Source organism: Lathamus discolor, chromosome 9 (genome assembly GCF_037157495.1).
Source record: "Lathamus discolor isolate bLatDis1 chromosome 9, bLatDis1.hap1, whole genome shotgun sequence".
In the NCBI taxonomy this organism is placed as follows: Eukaryota; Metazoa; Chordata; class Aves; order Psittaciformes; family Psittacidae; genus Lathamus; species Lathamus discolor.
The window spans coordinates 12,409,802-12,426,530 of NC_088892.1; the positions used below are offsets into that span (position 1 = coordinate 12,409,802).

The window sequence follows — 16,729 nt, forward strand, 5'->3', positions numbered from 1 at the left end:
ATGAATACAATAGGACACGATGGGACCCAAGCACAAGCAACTGGTGCCCAGTACTGGTTGGTTGTATGTGACATTCGATGAGCCTTTGCAGCAGCCTTGATTATGATTTTCTTGTATAAGACACTCTCGATGGCTGAAACCACATATTATTAACTGCCATCGTTTGTAGCATGAGCTCTCTAGTTTCTGACCATGGCTTTGCTTTGTGGGCAATAAAGGGGGAAAAACAAAAAGCTGCAGCATCTCCTAAGTGGTGTTTTCATCACAGTGACACGGTGCAGCACAAGGGACTTTCTTATAGTCCCTCAGTAAAGCTGCCTTTGGGGCCAGACGCAGACAGGGTAAGGAATGCAAGGTTCTTACCTTGGGGTTCCTCACTTACGACCGCTTCCATGTTTTCTCCTTTCACATACTCCGAGTTAAGTCCCTCTGAGAAGTAATAATAAGGAAAGTGAGATGGGAGGGTAGAAAGTTACAGTGATTTGCTTTGATGCCTTATATACTCTGGTAAATGGGCCTACCTGCTGTAAAAGCAAAGATGTCTTTTTGCAACCTCCTCTGCATTAACAGCAGTATGGAAACCTCAGCAAACCACCAATGGTGCTGAGAAAGCATTGCTGGATTATAAAGTGACCAGAGAGGCTTGCCTAGAAGGCACAGCTTCTAGCAGCAGCCCTTTTTACTGGGCCTCTTGCTTTACCTTTACCATGCAGGTCAGCAAGGCTCGTTACTGCACTGAGGCACTTAACTAGGAGAGCATGGAGTGGGTACATCTTCCGGACAGGTCCGAGCACAGAGAGATAGGATCACTCTCATTAAAAGCTAAGTTACGCAGAGCTGCAAGAGGCAGTTTGAGCAGGGCTGTGCTGATGAGGCAGGATCCCAGCAGGATCTCAAATCCCAAATAAGTCCCTTATTTAAATGCAAAGAAGTTTCCAGTGTTTGCAACAAGTGCACACCCGGCTGAGGGGCAGTGGAGGGCACTGGTGGGCAGTGGAGGGGATGTGCAATTGCACAGGGGACGGGGCAGCACCGCTCACCATGGCCCATCTCAGAGCTGCAGACTGAGCTAAGACTGTCCTGGGTGTGCCACAGGCCTCAGCCAGCCTCTAGAGCTGGAGAAAGAGGCAGTGGGAATGCTGCATCTCAACAGGGATGGATGAGGGAAGGGGAGGCGGCTGTGCTGGTTTGTCAAAGGAGGATGAGGCTATCCATACTGTGTCCATGCAACATGCACTGTTCAGGTACCTAAACTTATTTACACATCTAAATGCAGCATAAAGTGTGGCAGGGACCTGCTATGCCTCACCCCCAGGGTTTGATGGGGCTCATCTGTACTGACAGTTGCCAGGGCTAAATCAAAGCAGTGCAATGGGAGACCTCACGTAGGAATGGGGCAGCAGTTTCAGACAGAAACTGGCTAAAAAAACCCCATAAACCCTCACTGCAGCACTGACACTGCAGCTGCTGAGCCGTGGAGGAGAGGAGCTGTCGGGGCAGCACCAACAGCTCCCATCCTGCCCGGGCATGCAGCAGGACACAGGAGGTTGAGCCCTAGCCCAGGGCAGGGCTCACGAGTAGGAGATGCGGTGTGAGAGAAGAAAGTGGGATGAAGAACATTATGTGCACATCCTGCAAAGGAATCACCAAACACTCATCAGAGCAGACTGAAAACCAAGACATGGTGCCAAAGCCTCACTCCAGCTGATGGGTGGGCACGGAAAAGAGCTGAGCCTGTTCCTCTCAGCATCAGGAGGGTGGTCATTATACACCAGCGCTGCTTTCCACCACCACTACCACCCCCCCAAGACATGTGTTTTGCTGGGATAACACCAAATGCAATTTATGTTTTTCAATAAAAAGCCACTTTTGCAGTGGCTGACGGCTCTGAGATTTCTGTCATGCATTGCAGTGCATCTAAGGCCTGACATTAGCCCAGCATGCCATGTCTGATGGCTTAAATTAATCCTCCTTTATAATTAACTTTAATTTCCTGCTGCCTTTCTGGGGCTTTGTGTCTCTCAGCTTCCCCCTCATCAAAGCCTTTACTCTTTTTTTTATTATTATTATTTATTCTTGCCAAAATATCATTTAAGTGGGGGGAATATACAAGGGTGTTTCATTCCATCACATTCATTTGACTTTTCCTGCTGATCTAATTTACCAAAATGCTCCTGTTTGTTTCAGGCACAACTGGGAAAATAGCACAATTCCAACAGAAATCTCCAACCCTGAACACCCTTCCCCCTGAGCGAAGGAGACTCGCAGAACACTTCATTTGATTCATTTAAAAAGAGCTTTTTCCAGCTGTTTGCAACCACCCCATGAGGGGCTGCGGGAGCCCCCCCCCGGCCAGGCCAGTGCTGCGGGGTGATGCTGCTGGACAACCCCTGCAACCTGATGGGGCAGCTCGTGCAAACGGTGCTTTGTGCGAATGGGAAGCTTGGCTGCTTAATTTGCACTTAATTGCAGTGATTGCTGCACACCTGCAGCAGGGTGGGCTTTACCACCCAGGGCTGTTGTAGCTGCAGATGGTTGCTGTGCTTCCTCTGCTGCTGCTACCTGGTGAGTTTTTGCCTCTTGCTGAGATTTTGGGGTGGGGGGGAAAGGGAAGGTTTTGGTTTGTTTGTGTTGGGGTGGTGTGGGTTTTATCTGTATTTATCCTGTTTGGTGTTGCTGGTTTTATCTTTGGCTGTGACTGTCTGCGAGAGGCTCTGCACTGGGTCCTGGGGCTGTTGCTGCTGCTGGGTTCCTGCCCTGATGGGTGAGGGGTTTCAATGACCCATGGCTGGGGTTTTGGTCTGCTACTGCATGCCAGACACCCCACTCCTGTCTCCAGGCTGGAAAAGGGCAGGAGGGCTCAGGGGGCAAATAGGGATGTGCTTGCTCTGTGCCCCTGAGATGCTTGGGGTGGGGGGGGACTTACGCTGGATGCTGAAGCAGAACTTCTTCTGCTGGTAGGAGATGTAGCTGGTGACAGCTCCGACGAGCGCCATGGCCAGGCCACTGGCAATGCCAGCAATTGTCCCTGTATCTGTCACTGTGCCTGTGGGGAGCAGAGAGAGCGGGGTGCTGTGTGGTGGGGGAACACACACCCCCCATCCCACAGCCCCACTGCTGGCCCCACGGCCATGGTGGTACCTACTTCCACTGGAGTCGTCGTCGGTTTTGCCCCCGCTACCTGCAAGAGACACAAACCCATGAGAGCCCCCTGCCCCTCTGCTCCCCCTGCCATGCTGGGCATCCTGGGAAAGAGTAGAGATGCAGGAGAGGGGCAGCATGGTCCCAGGGGCACCCCTGGGCAGAGGGGGGCACATATCCCTGTGGGGCACAGTTTCTCTGCTGACCCAAACCTCTGCAGCTCGTCCTTGCCCCTCAGGGGGGTCTAAACCTGCTCCTATCCCACTGTGGTGCTGGGGGGAGCTTCTGTGGGAGACACCTCTGCGGGAACACGGTGAACCTCACCTCCACCCCTTGACACCTCTGCTGCTCTCAGCATAAAGAGAGAACAAATGAAATGCTGTCAGACAGTTACACAGCAGACTTGCGCCGTGACAGGGAGGTTACTGGCTATGCTCCATAATGTCAGGGAATCCTCACTTGGCTTGAAGTCTGGTTTAACATCACCTTCCCTGGAGAAACTGGGCTGGAAGAAGCAGCTGCTCCTGCAGGAAGCTGCAGTCCTTACCGAGTCACTTAGATCTTGAATTTATGGAAGCAGGTCAGCATTGTATTAATGCCTCTGATGCGGTTCGTCCTTGGCACGGGGATTCATTAAATGTTGATTGGGTTTGTGGTTTTCATCTCTTTACTTGACGGCGTTTAATATTTAATGCTGTGGATCCTCGCAAATGCACAGGCTTAACGATTGTTGCTGGTTTCCCTCCTTGCTCCAACCATCGGTGGTCGCACGGTAGAAGGCAAATGCAGGCTTGTGCCCACAGCACAGGGGGGAGCATCTGCTCTCCAGGTGATAGTGGAGATGTGGGTCTCTGGTGGCAGGTGGAGGTGCAGAGCCTCCGTGGCATCACAAATAAGCACCTCCAACCACTGGCACAAGGACCACAGAGGCCAAAACTACTGTGTTCCCCTGGCCCCATGGCTCAGACCCCCTTTCCCCACAGGAAGGCAAGTGCTGCTCTGTGCACTGTGCTTCCTAGGAGGTTGGTTACTGCCGATTACTGCCTGAGCTGCAGCTACACAAGCAGAGAACATCTGTAGGTTGGTGCTTACCTTTCTTCTTGTCCGGGCTGTAGCCGCCATCCACAATGCTGGCCAGGTCATCGTCTGAAAACCCTTTAAAGATAACAGGAGCAAACAGCGGTTGGTGCTGAAGGGAGACGCAGTCCTAGCAGGAGGTATGGGGGAGCTCAGCCCTCAACCTGCACAAAGCCAGATTCACCCAGCAAAACACTGAAGTCGCCATCCTGGGAAGGTGAATGCAGCCAGAGCTGCCTACAAAACAGTGCAACAGGAAGGAAGAACAGCACATGGCTTGCTTGGGATGAGAGGGATCCCAAAACATGAGTGCTTTTGAATGGACAGGGCCTGCGAATCCTTGGGGGACTCTGGGCAGAGGTCACCTGCGAGCATCCTGCACCCAGGGTGGGACTGGCCTCCTGCAAACCCTGCTCCTGGGGAATGGTTCCCTGCCGGGCAGGCGGAGGCTGCTCTATTCCTTTCACTGTTTTCCCTAAACCTGCCTATTCTGAAGAGCTGCGTGGGGCTTTCTGTGCAGCAGGGCCCAGAGCAGGGGCCTGCACACCCCTTTCAACCAGTGGCACCCAGTCTGCTGACTACTTCATCCCTAGCAAGAACAGGGACAGGTCAATAAGCAGTTCCACTTCTCTTGTGATACCAGATGTTCACAAAAGGTTCAACCCCAAATTATTTTAAGCTTATAAAAGAGATAATACTGACTTCAAGTCTAGTTTGAAAGAAATACCCCTGAACCAAAGTTTGAATACTAGTGTATTATTTTTTAACTGAAATGACTGATGTATTTATGAGTTCATTAGACGTTCTGGCTGCTGAGCCTTGGCTGGCAGTGGAGGGAGGAAGAAGCAGTTGGTGTGTGCAGTGGCCACTCTGCTTCTGGTGGGCCAGCCTGGCTCAGGGTCCTGCAGGCACGGGGCCGACTTCCCACCCTTCCAGAGGGACAGAGCCACTCCAGTGGAAGAACTGAGCAGCAGCACATCTCGGTACAGGTGAAAACATTATCTTGGACCCGCTTGTAGTGGGAGTCCTTGAATTGTTTGGGTTGAAAGGGACACTAAAGCTCACCCAGTTCCAACCTCCTGCCATGGGTAGAGACACCTTTCACTAGACCAGACTGCCAAAAGCCCCATTCATCCTAGCCATGCTTCATTCACGGAGCATAGGTGCATAGAAACACGGCCTGGGAATCAGCAGCTGAATGAATGGTGCTGTTGCGTCCCTTGGCTCAGTCCCAGAGGGGCGCAGCAAGGCGCACGATGAGAGAAGAGACCCAGCATTAAGCCAGCAAAAGTCTTTCTCTGATGCTGTGCCTGTTGAAGGGTTAGTTTTGCCCTGACACTTGGAAGAGGCTGCCATATTCCCCAGCTTACCACAGAAACAGATTTATGGGCTTAGTAATGAGTGTAAAGAGGAAAACAACCCTGACTATGACAGAACGCGGAGTGGTCCCAGGCAGTCCAGGGTGCAGTGATGCCGGGGAACACGTGTGCTGGTTTGTGACCCATGCCACGTTCCAGCGGTTCAACACCTCACAGGAGTCTGAAACCTCAACAAGCCCAGAATATCAAAGTGCAGACAAGTCACCCAGTTAATTCAATCTCATAAAATACCTGACTATTAATTACGCATGTGAGCAGGGTATACGGCCATCTCGACATCAATAAACTAGCCTTGCAAAGTCTGGTTTCCAGCTCTAGTGCTCAAGGGAACAATCCTCGTAGACAAATGATTCATTCACCGGAGTATTTTAGAGATGGAAAAGAAAATCTCCCAGCCTGTAGCGTATGTTATGCCAGGACTTAAGCCTGCTCTAGATTTATGTTTTGGCAATGACTGTGAACCCCAGCAGCACATGTCCTTGGTTAAAGAGCTGTCAGGTACAGGACGAGGGGAACTTAACACAATCACCACAATTTAATGGGTCAGAAGAGGCCCTGGGAAAGAAACCTGCAGACAGGCAACAGGTCGTTAGGCAGAGCCCCTTTCTGCCAAGGATGGCAGAGGCAGGGGCTCCTTCTGCCCTGGAGGAAGGGGCTGTGCTGCCTGTGACACATCGCATCCCCCCAGGACACACTGGTGCAGGCAGCAGCCACGGGCAAGGCAGCACCTCTGTTCCTCCCTACCCTGCTGTCTGCCAGGAGAACCTGTTCCTGGGAGGATCTCCCGAAGGGCCTGGGGGGCAGCAGCACAGAGAGGGGAAGTGAACGTACCTTCATCTGGCCTTATGTCCGGCCTCCTAGCATCTTTCCCATCGTTCTTATCATCAAGGGCATCAGCCAAGTCAAAATCCATAGGATTCTTTGCTAGAAAACGACACGGAGGTTAGCAGTGCTGGCCACAGGCTGGGATGTTCTTCAATTAATTAATTAATCATAGAATCCTAGACTGGTTTGGGTTGAAAAGAACATTAAAGATCATCTTGTTCCAGCCCCCTGTCATGGACAGGGACATCTTCCACTAGACCAGATTGCTCCAAGGCCCATCCAACCCGGCCTTGAACACTGCCAGCGATAGGGCAGCCACAGCTTCTCTGGACACCCCGTGCCAGTGCCTCATAGAAATGCTCACCTTTGCCAGTGAAAAGCGCTGATGAATGAGATGATGGCCCCAACACAAGCATCTCTCCTGGTTTTGCTGTGCTGCATGGTAGCAGACCTTCCAACCCCATCCCATTTCATGTGTGGTGAGAAATATCACGTTCTTCCCATGGAAAGAGTCCCACACTGTGGCTCAAGTGCCAGGTACTCAGATAAATGAAGCTGAGTAGAAAAGATCAGAGCCAAAGAAGTGCTCCCAAGGGTGGAGGGAAAGGAGGCGTCTATGCCACGCTGACATGCCAGTTGGAGCAGCCTGTGACTTGATGGCTTGGTGCTGTTTTCCTCTGTGAATGGCTCAGTTGGTGCCCTGAGCATCCTGGCTCTGACAGATCAGCTATTACCTTTGCTAAACCACAGCTATAACCATGGTCCAGAGCCAGCCCAAGCTCCTCACCCGTCCTGCCAGCTCACAACAAAACTGATTTTTTCAGGGTGTTTTTTAAGCCTGGGAGTGCCTTCTGCCAAAACTCTGCCTGAGCCAGCAGCAAAGTGCCCACTGACAGGGTGTCCTGGTGGGCTGGTATGCTGGTGGAGCCTGGAATGGCTGTGTTGTGCCACGTTGGGTGAAACAGCAAGCCTACGGCCTTAAAACAGGTTGAGGAATGCAAAAGAGTCCAGGAACTGCTGGGATGCCCAGGGAAGTGCAGGGCAAAGCCAAGATACCCTGTCTGCCATGTGTTTTTTGTTGGCAATGCTGCCATCATGGCACATCCCTCTGCCCATGCCAGCAGCAGAGCTGGGATGGAGCCACAGGGCTGGGGTGCTCATACTCACCTGGGTTATGTTTGGGGGGGGGCCTCGTAGTTTTTGGCTGCTTGGTTGTGGTGCGGATGACATCCCAAAAGCTGTTGTCTGAAGGGAGTTGCGGGGAAAAGAGACCAAAAGGACATTACTCTCTGAAACATGCATTCGGACTAGTGCTGGGAGGGGAACCCCCTCCCTGCAGAGAGACAGGGGCTGTGCTGGAGTGGTTGGTTCTGTGCTCTGAGCCCTACACAGCTTCAGCTGCCCCTGACACCAGGGACCCCACTGCCTGTTGGTGCCCTGGGGATGCTCAAGCTCTCGATGTGAGTGCTGGGTGCCTTCACGGAGATCCCCTGAGCCATGTTACGTACCAGCAGGGATTGAATTTGGGAAGGGGACAAGCAGGGCTGCCAGAAAACCCTCCCCAAGCATGTGCCAGTGGGATTCATGCTACGACCCGCTCATTAGAGCTCTGCCAGTGTGAGGCCAGTCCCACGCCAACCCCACCAGCTATCCATGGCATGCAGGAGCAGGACCAGGCACCACCAAAAAGATGCTTATGGATGTGTGCATGGATGTTCTACTTCATTGACGAAATCGGTGAGTGAAAACACCCCCTGCAGAGTGTTTTCCCCTGTCCAGAGTCCCGAGGCGAGCACACGTGCACCCTCCCCAGGGCACAGGATGCTCTGCAGTACCTGGCTTTCCTGGCCTGGGGAAGGGCTTTGGAGTCGGCTTGGCTGGTTTGGTGGTAGTCTCCGGAATGGTGTCAAAGTAATCAGCCAAATCAAAGCCTGCTGCAGGAGAAAAGGGATTGTTAAAACACCCATCGCTTGTGGAATGGTGAGAGGCTTCCAGCAGTGACCCCTGCATGGCAGCTCTGCAGCTGCTATTGCGCGACTGCTGGAGGCCACAAGTACCTGTGCCAGTGTGGAGCTGAAAAGGGCATCCAGCTGCTCTGCTGCTCAATCACAACCATGTTGCAGAGCCTTCAGATCAGCCTGGACATCGTTCAGCTCCTCCTCCCTGAGCTGTGGTGCTGCCCACCCCAAGCCTGAACAACCCCAAAACTACACTTTTGGGGCATCTTCTCGTGCAGATGAGAAGCTGCTGTGGGCATTGATGCAGTGGCTGGGCCCGCTCTGCTCCCTGTGCGGCCACCTGTGAGTGACCCTGGGCTGAACGGAGCACAGGAACACATCGCAGGAGCCCTTGGTGCCATCACTCATCCAAAAAGCACTCCCCAGGGAAGAATTAACTTGCCGAGATGAAACCTCAGCCTCAGTGTACGTCCATTTCCCAAGGAGAGCTTCTTGGATCAAACAGCCTCTTGTTCAGGCTGTGATCCAAACCCTGCAGCGCTGCACGTGCTTCTGGCTCTTGTCTCTTCTCGTCCCTAGCAAAGACCGTGGTGGCCAACGAGCCGGACAGTTGGATTTGCTTAAATTTGTGCCAAGATCCTGATGCAGGGGTGAACAGATTCACTTCCGAGCACTCCCCCGCTGCAGGTTATTTCAGGCTGCCCCAGCAGGGTTGAGCAACCCTCGGCTCTTGTGACCGTGCTATATTTAAGTAGGTATATTTGGCCACAGCTGCGCCAGAGGAGCTGCCAGCAGTGAAACTTGGGTGAATTTAAGGAACTTCCTCAGCCAGGGCAGATGTTGTGGAGCCGGCCAGCCAGCACATCTGATGGGCACAGTCAGAGAGACGTTCTTTCCCTGGGTGGGGAAACGTCACCAGGCTGGGCTTTTCTGTGGAGGCTGGAGTAAAAAAAAGGAAGGAAAATATCCTCTGGGCTCCCTCCTGGAAGGAAAGCTAGCAAGTGTCATTCAGCCAGAAACAAAAGCCCTTGTGTAGCTGAGCAGTGATTTGTGCCTTTTCCATTATGATACTGCAAACTGTGCAAAATTCAGCCTTGGCCGTGAATGCTCCACTGCCACTCACCTTCAGCATGGACAGAAATATCAATATTGCATTTACTCTGGTCCTGCAGGGCAGTGCACGTATGTACACCAGCGCCAGCCTTCTTATGGGCAAGTGAAGGTGCCTCAAGGCAGCACTAGCCACACATGGGCAGCCTGCAGTGGGGCTCACATGATTTAAACCCCCCTAGGAAGCAAACCCCACACTGTGCTTCAATGATCCACACACAAGAAGGTCTCACCTGTATCACCTGCCGGCTTCCTGGGGCCCATGGGAGTCGCTGTGACAAACCAGAGAAAAACCTTAGTCACAGACATCACTGAAAACACGTCACTTCTGTTTGAGAATCAAGGGCCGACATTCTGCCACAAGCTTTCCAGCTGAGCATCGCCGGTCTGCGTTTTGTAAAGTCAAGAGCCCAGAGCCCCAAAACCCTGCAGGATTGAGCCCAGAGCTCTGCAGGGCGCAGCTGTGTCTGGGGCTGAACGCTGCCTCTGTGCAGGCCAGCATCCTGCCAAGCTGAAAGCAGGGAGCTGTGATAAGCTGCTCCCAGTTAAGACTCCTGGAGGCAGCAGCAAGGACACACACTGTACAGAACACTGTAGAAAACAAGAGTAAGCTGCAAGGGTTTTGCTGTCCCCTGCCCGGTCAGTCAGTTAAATGACAGATAATTTCCAGCCCTGCATTATGAATGGGAGGTTCCCTGTCAGCTAGAGGAGTTTTGGTGGCACCCTGATGCTCAGATCCCAGCTCCCCTGGCTGCTCCTGGGCTAAAACAAGCTACAGTCACCCTTTGGAGGGAGGGATCATTGCTTTTTTCACCCCCTGTAAAGGACTACCTATTAATAGCGACGACCGTTGCCAAGTATATGAACAAATTATAAGCAAGAGTTGTGGCTGCTCTATTCCCATTAACTTCCATTTGCGCCTCTGGAGTGTCTCTGCTGGGCTTGTTTTCCAGTGCACAGGTACTGTGAGATGTGACCCAGTTCCAGACCCTTCATTGACATGTTCAGTGTCACTGCTACATCAAATCACTGCCATGCCTCTGTGTTTTGCTCACGGTAATCAGAAAGCGAAGGACACATGGTCAGCAACCAGCTTCTCCAGCCCCATCCCCAGTCCTACCTGTTGGCAAGCTCAGATGGACATAGCATCTCCTCAGGCGGAGAAGTTGAGGTAGCCTGTATCCTCCACGACCCTCCCACCAGTACCAGATCCCAAAGAACAAATTGCATCCATGAACATCTATTTGTTTTCTCCTCTGTAAAACAATAAATAAGTGTGACTTACGTCGCTTGGTGGTGTGGTCATACAGGGCATCTTCTAGGTCAAAGTCATCTGTCTTGTCCCCATGACCTGGAGACAAAGAATCAGCAGTGGCTGTACTTGCTCTGCACAAAGCAAACTGCCTTTAAATACAGCATGGTTAGATTCATTTGCTCAAATCGCTTTAGTTTTTTGCTGTTTTTTTCCAAGCCTGACCCATCATCAGCGATGAGGAAGACATCAGCCTCCTCCGAATGCTGTGACTGTTAAATTGCAGAGCAGTCATCTCTGGATTTTCCATTTGTTTGCCCTAATGGATGCAGTACAAAAACACACGCTATGCTTAAATTTGTCAAGGAGAGCCTACCAATTCATCTCTCAGGCTGCCACTCATCTGTGGCTGTGCTCACGATTATATGTTTGCTAAACACCATGAAAACATTGGGACAGCGCAGACAAACTGGGTGAGAAACAAAAAAGCCCTCTGCACCTCTTCCTCAGGAGTGCCTTCCAACATCAAAGGCTTCGCATGAAAATGCTGCTGCTGGCTGCCAAGCACAACTTAGCATTTCAGAGACCACCCGCATCACTCTGCCTTGGTAATGCAAACCAGGCCTAAACCCCCATCCCAGGGACACACCTGACAGGGACAGACAGTGGTTTTTGTTAGATGCCTCACCACAACTCCAGCCACTTTATAATATCCCAGGGATAACTCGGCACTATTCCGTGTTCTCCTGCAACAGGGCAGGCTAATCCTTCCTTTCTCTGTCCTTTTTATACATGGTGTTAATTACTGTTGACTTACCCTAGTTCTGAATGTATTTGTCTTGATAAATTCATGCTTTTACATCTCAGAGCATGCTGAGTAATTAATATCCTTTGGGTTTGCTAAGTACTGCAGCACTGCAAGAGAACATTAAAATGGCTTTCCTCTTATTCCTACTGCTAAATGGATTTAGCTATTGCCACCTGAGCTCCAGCGTGCTTCATGAATAAATTTAAAGCTTTACTGACAAGGACAATAACAACAGGAAGGCACCAGTCCATCAGAAAGCAGGTTATCAGTGTTTTGGTGAAAAACGTGAACTGAGAGTGGTCACTCAGTACCACAACACCTCCAGCTGGGTTTCACTCACACACCACACCTCCTTTCACTTGCCATCTATTCAGATGTATGCTCAGCAAACCTGAGGGCAAGTTAAAGGGCTGGAAAGTTGCTATGGGCTTCTCTTCCCTGGGAAAGCACTTGGTGTGAAGCTGCTACTGGGGGTAAGTAACAAACACATGTCCCAGCCAGGGGGCCATGTTTCTCATTGAGATGAAGGATGCCGATGCTTCCCCAGTGAGCTTGAGGAGCAGCTGGTGGTGGGTCACCCACTGCAGGTAGAGCCCAGTTATCACCGTGTGAAATCCGTGGAGCGAGCCCCTTGCTCCATACAGCAGTACAGCAGGGCTGCGCTCAGCACCCTCAGCCTCTCCGCACACCCCTCTGCTCCCTTGCTGAAGTACTTGCCTCTTGGGCCTTATTGCTGGTGAAATATTGTCACCATGAGACAGGCGAGATGAAGCTGCAGGGTTATCCAGTGGTCTAAGTGCAAAGGAGCAGAGCAACAGGCAAAACTATCCATGGTGCCAAATAACACAACCACCCAGCTTCAGTGCTTGCATGGGCGCTGCTAAACCACTACACGTCCCTCCTGAGACCCCACAAGCTCATTACTGCTGTGGCCAACTGTCCCAGGCTTGCTACTCTGTCAATTTCATGCAGGCTCCCTTTCCCAGCATGGCTTTTTCCCCAGTGTTTACTGGATTTTCAGGAACCAGCAGGGCTTTGTCATTCTTGTCTTCCTATTGTAAACTGTGTTCAAAAAAAGGTGGAAGAGCAGGACTGTGGTGTGTCTCTGGCAGGACGAGAAGCACTACAAACCCCCCCGGGGAAATGCACCGTCACTACGTTTCATTTTGGTTCTCTCTGCCTCTGCAGCAGGCAGGGCAAGCTGGCAGGAGAGATGCAGTGGTAGCTCCGCGACTCACATTGGTATGCCAGGAGCCATCCCTTCCCTCTCTCCCTTGCTCCCTCTGCTCTCCATGATTAAATAGATGTTAAGGGTGCTGATTTGCTGCATGCTGAGTCCTGGTGTTAGCACATCACCTTTGATGTGTGAGCTCAAACACCAAGTGAGGGCAAGTGGGTGCTCATGGGAGTGCGTGGAGACACCCCCGTGGCGGGGACACAGGCCCTGCAGGGAATGTGAGTACCTCAAGAAATGGGCTCCCCCCAGCCTCGCTTTGGGGGGCTCATGGGACCCACTGGCTGAGCAGCACTTACACCTCCCTGGGTTTGGTGACGGCTTCCCTCGGCATCTCTCCATGCAGGACAACAGGAGTGTGCCACTTCCCGAATCACTCTCCAAAGAGCCAGCTGGCACACGAGTGGGTCCAGGGGGATGAAAGGCCCTCAGGGCCCTCCATCCTCAGGGGACTGATGTAAAACAGCAACCGCTAACACGTCCCAGCTGCAACCGCATCCCAGGGGAATCTCACCCTGCTAGGGAGAGGCGTGCATGCAGCCCATGTGAAGGTTAAGAAAACTGTTGACATGCTGAATCACCCGGGACAACCTTCCCTAGGAATTGCAGCGCTTGGCACAGCCCATTTCCCAGGGCTTTCCAACCGCTGCCCATAGCAAACTGAGATCCTGTTCCAGGGCAATGTAAACCCAGGAATCCCCTAGGCATTGGTGAGGATTAGTAATAGATTGCCAGTTAATTGAAGCTGACAACAACTTTATTTCATACAAAGGGTGTTATAGAGACATATTACTCCTTTTATGGATCAATAACAGTGCTGCCGTCAAAGGCACGCAAACTTGCCTGCTCGCTCCGACAGATAAGAGCTGAGTGCTCGCCTCCTTATCCTTTTATTCAGTTATTAAGCGGTAACAAACCCAGCACTTCACAGCAAGATGCTTAAAACCCAACCAGCCCTTTGCATGCATGTGTTCACCTTGCAAATGCAGGTTTTTGGGAGGCAGCACTGCTGCTCCCTGCACTGTGTTGTGCAAATCCCTTTGGTCCATGACCCCTGGAGAAGTGGGTCTCCTGGGTTCCAAAAGCCCATCCTCTGACAGGAACCCATGCACAGCAGATAGAACCCCTATATGGCGAGTTTACGCTCTCTGGGAGAAGCTGGCCACGCTCCTCCATACTAGAGCTCCCAGGCAGCCTGCTGCTGAGTTGCAGAAGTGTTTGTAGTGCATGCTCAGCAATCAGGGTCATGCATGCCCTGATGTTCCACCTCCACTGCAGGATGTACCCACGCTGCCTGCAACCTGTTACAGGACTATAAACCCACTGATACATAAACCCTCTGGCTTCTTGGTACTGGGGGGCCAGCTTGGGATCTTCGTCAGGGCTCATGACTAGGCTAGTTTGGGTTCTCTTCAACCCCCCCCATTTCAGTGGGTCTGAAAGAACTCTGCTCTCTGGCTGCTGGGAGAAAACACACATCCCCAGGGGCAGCTGAAAGGCAATTCAAGCCCTGGGTGCCAGCTGGCCAAGGGCACTGGAACATCTGTGGGCCTGCAGGTCTATGGCAGGGGGAGAAATGGTCAAATGAGATGTATTTTCCATATTTTTCTTTTATGTGACAATCAAAAGAAACTGAGCTGGGACATCTCGCGGTACCTAACAGGAATCCCCCAATACCAGAACAGAGAGCAGGGGTACCCACCGGCAGATAAGCCAGGTGGGGGCTATAAAAGAGAGGTGTGAGTCATGGCCAAGCCAGCTCCCTTGCCTCTCCCCGACTCCCCTCACCTTGCTGGGGGTATTTTTAATCAGAGCTAGCTGCTCTTTGAAGGCAGAAGGGTTTTGTGCCCTTAATGTATTCGCTCCTCATTATTTTCTGAGCAAGCAGCTCAAATGCGCCATCATACTCGTCAGCTTTTTAGCTTTTACAATTATATATATATTCTAATTAAGCCCTACTGTTTGACAAAGCTTGAATTACAGTATCATAATTCACACCCAGTGTATTGCTAGGCCGTCTGCAGCACTCAGAGCAAGGTGTATTCCATTTTTAGTGCCAGCCCACAGATCTCTTTGTGCAATATATATGTGTTTAGCTTCCCTGGGAATTGAGAGCCCGCGATGGTACGAGATTGACAGCCCAGGAGATTCCAGGAGAATGCAAAGCAGGTACAAGGGCAGCAGAAAGTAAGTCAAACTGCCTGACTTTTATGCAGCTACCTTAGGAGCAATGCAGAGGGCAGGAGAGCAGGAAGAAAGAGTGTGCTGAGGGTCACAGGCATCAGGGTCTCCCCAGCAACCAACCTGGGTGTTTTGGCTCTGAGCTACGGTGTTGGCTCATACAGGTAGTTCCCTGTGCAGGGCACTCACAGCTGCACTGGCACCACTGGGTAGGGTACCATGGATGGAGGGGCTCTGGGTGCAGAGCCAGCTTGCACTGCTGATGGTGCATCCTTGCAGTGGCATTAAATGCTCTCTCAACAGAGATACAGCCCCAAAGGTCTGTGGGGAGCAAACGGCTGCTCCTCTACAGGTGGGGTCAGTTCTGCCTCTGCCTGCACTGGGGGTCCCCAGGGACCTCTGGAGCATGCAGTGGCACCCTGCCCTTGGCCAGAGCAGCGATCCTGGTCAGCACAGACCAGAGCTTCAGACACAGCAGTGCTCTCCAACACCACTGCCTGGGTGCTGGCTCATGCCACCAAGCACCCCGGAAATTTACCTGCAAGTGCTACATTGCTTGCAAATCTTGAGCTCTTGCTGACCACTAAGACCAAAGCACAGTCCTATGCGTGCAGGGAGAGCAGAGCAATTCAGAGCTGTGGCATTATGGACAGCCTCTGGGAGCAGCTCTGGCTAGCCAGAGGGGTAAGGACAGCTCCATGCAGCTGCATTCTCTCCAGATGTGCCCAGACTGTCTCCTGAACACAGACCTCCTCTGAAGTTAGTTCTGCCTTAAAAAGCAGCCTCTGAACTTTCTCCATCTCCTTCACCACTGCCAGGGAAGACAAGAGGAGATGCCCCTGCACAAACATCTGCCCGCAGCCTGCTGGGGCGAGGGGAGGCAAGGGCTCTGCCTGGGGTGAAACTCAGCCCTCTGCACCCACCACAGCAGTGGGACAATGGGGGACACTGGGGGGGGCATCGCCCCAGCCCAGGGCATGGCCAGGCAACAGTGGTGGGACACAGTCCCTGGCTGGGATGGCCTCTGCTCCTGGCAGGGAACACAAGGTAACTAATGCTGCCGTCCTCGATCTCCATTCCCAGTGAAACATTGTGATTTCCAGAAGTACTAATCAAAATCATTCTTGATTATGGCAAAAACAACCTCTGCTGAATATTTTTTTTTTTTAATGCAATTAACAAGGGTATATGGTAATTCCAAGCAATCTTGCTCTTGAGATTAAAGGAAAGCCTGCCAGGAAGCACATGAATAAAGCTTTAAGATGAGAATTTGCATAATGAAGACTTTCTCTTTGTGAAGGGACTAATGGTGGTTATGTTTGAAACCTATTAACAGAAATGCCTAAAAGCCTCTGCTAAAGCCACTGCGCTGCCATCATGACCCATGCAAGCTCCGTCACCCTCAACGCCCTCCACACTGCTGGATCCCTGCTGGGAATATCAGCTCCACAACACCCCAGTGTGCCCTTGGCTTGGTGAGCCATTCCGGATGGGGCAAGACGGGCAAGTGCAGGACAACACACCTTGTGTTTTAAGCCACAGGGTAGTTCTGTGTTTCAGTGCTGGATGCGAAGCCGATGACTGCTGCAATCTGATTTGAAGGCTTACTAGGAATTATCCGAATTGTGCAGCAGCAGCACGATATGCTCAGCACCCAGCAACAAGGATGGAGGTGGCGAGGAAAACACAACCTCCAAAACCAGCCTGCATCAGGTGGGCTCCAGGCAGAAAGCAAGCCCTTGCTGGCACTGGACACTGGAGGCA

At 51.9% G+C, this 16,729-nt stretch overlaps 1 protein-coding gene across 1 annotated transcript in view; it reads right to left on the minus strand.

The window, feature by feature from the left end:
- CD99L2 (CD99 molecule like 2) overlaps positions 1–16,729 on the minus strand; it is a 30,994-nt gene that overhangs the window by 3,827 nt on the left and 10,438 nt on the right. Inside the window, exons 2-10 of the mRNA XM_065690044.1 lie at positions 10,776–10,841; positions 9,724–9,762; positions 8,258–8,353; positions 7,590–7,667; positions 6,429–6,521; positions 4,234–4,296; positions 3,146–3,181; positions 2,927–3,046; positions 364–429 (exon numbers count right to left, since the gene is read on the minus strand). Coding sequence (XP_065546116.1) covers positions 364–429; positions 2,927–3,046; positions 3,146–3,181; positions 4,234–4,296; positions 6,429–6,521; positions 7,590–7,667; positions 8,258–8,353; positions 9,724–9,762; positions 10,776–10,841 — 657 coding nt within the window. The remainder of the gene's footprint in view (positions 1–363; positions 430–2,926; positions 3,047–3,145; positions 3,182–4,233; positions 4,297–6,428; positions 6,522–7,589; positions 7,668–8,257; positions 8,354–9,723; positions 9,763–10,775; positions 10,842–16,729) is intronic.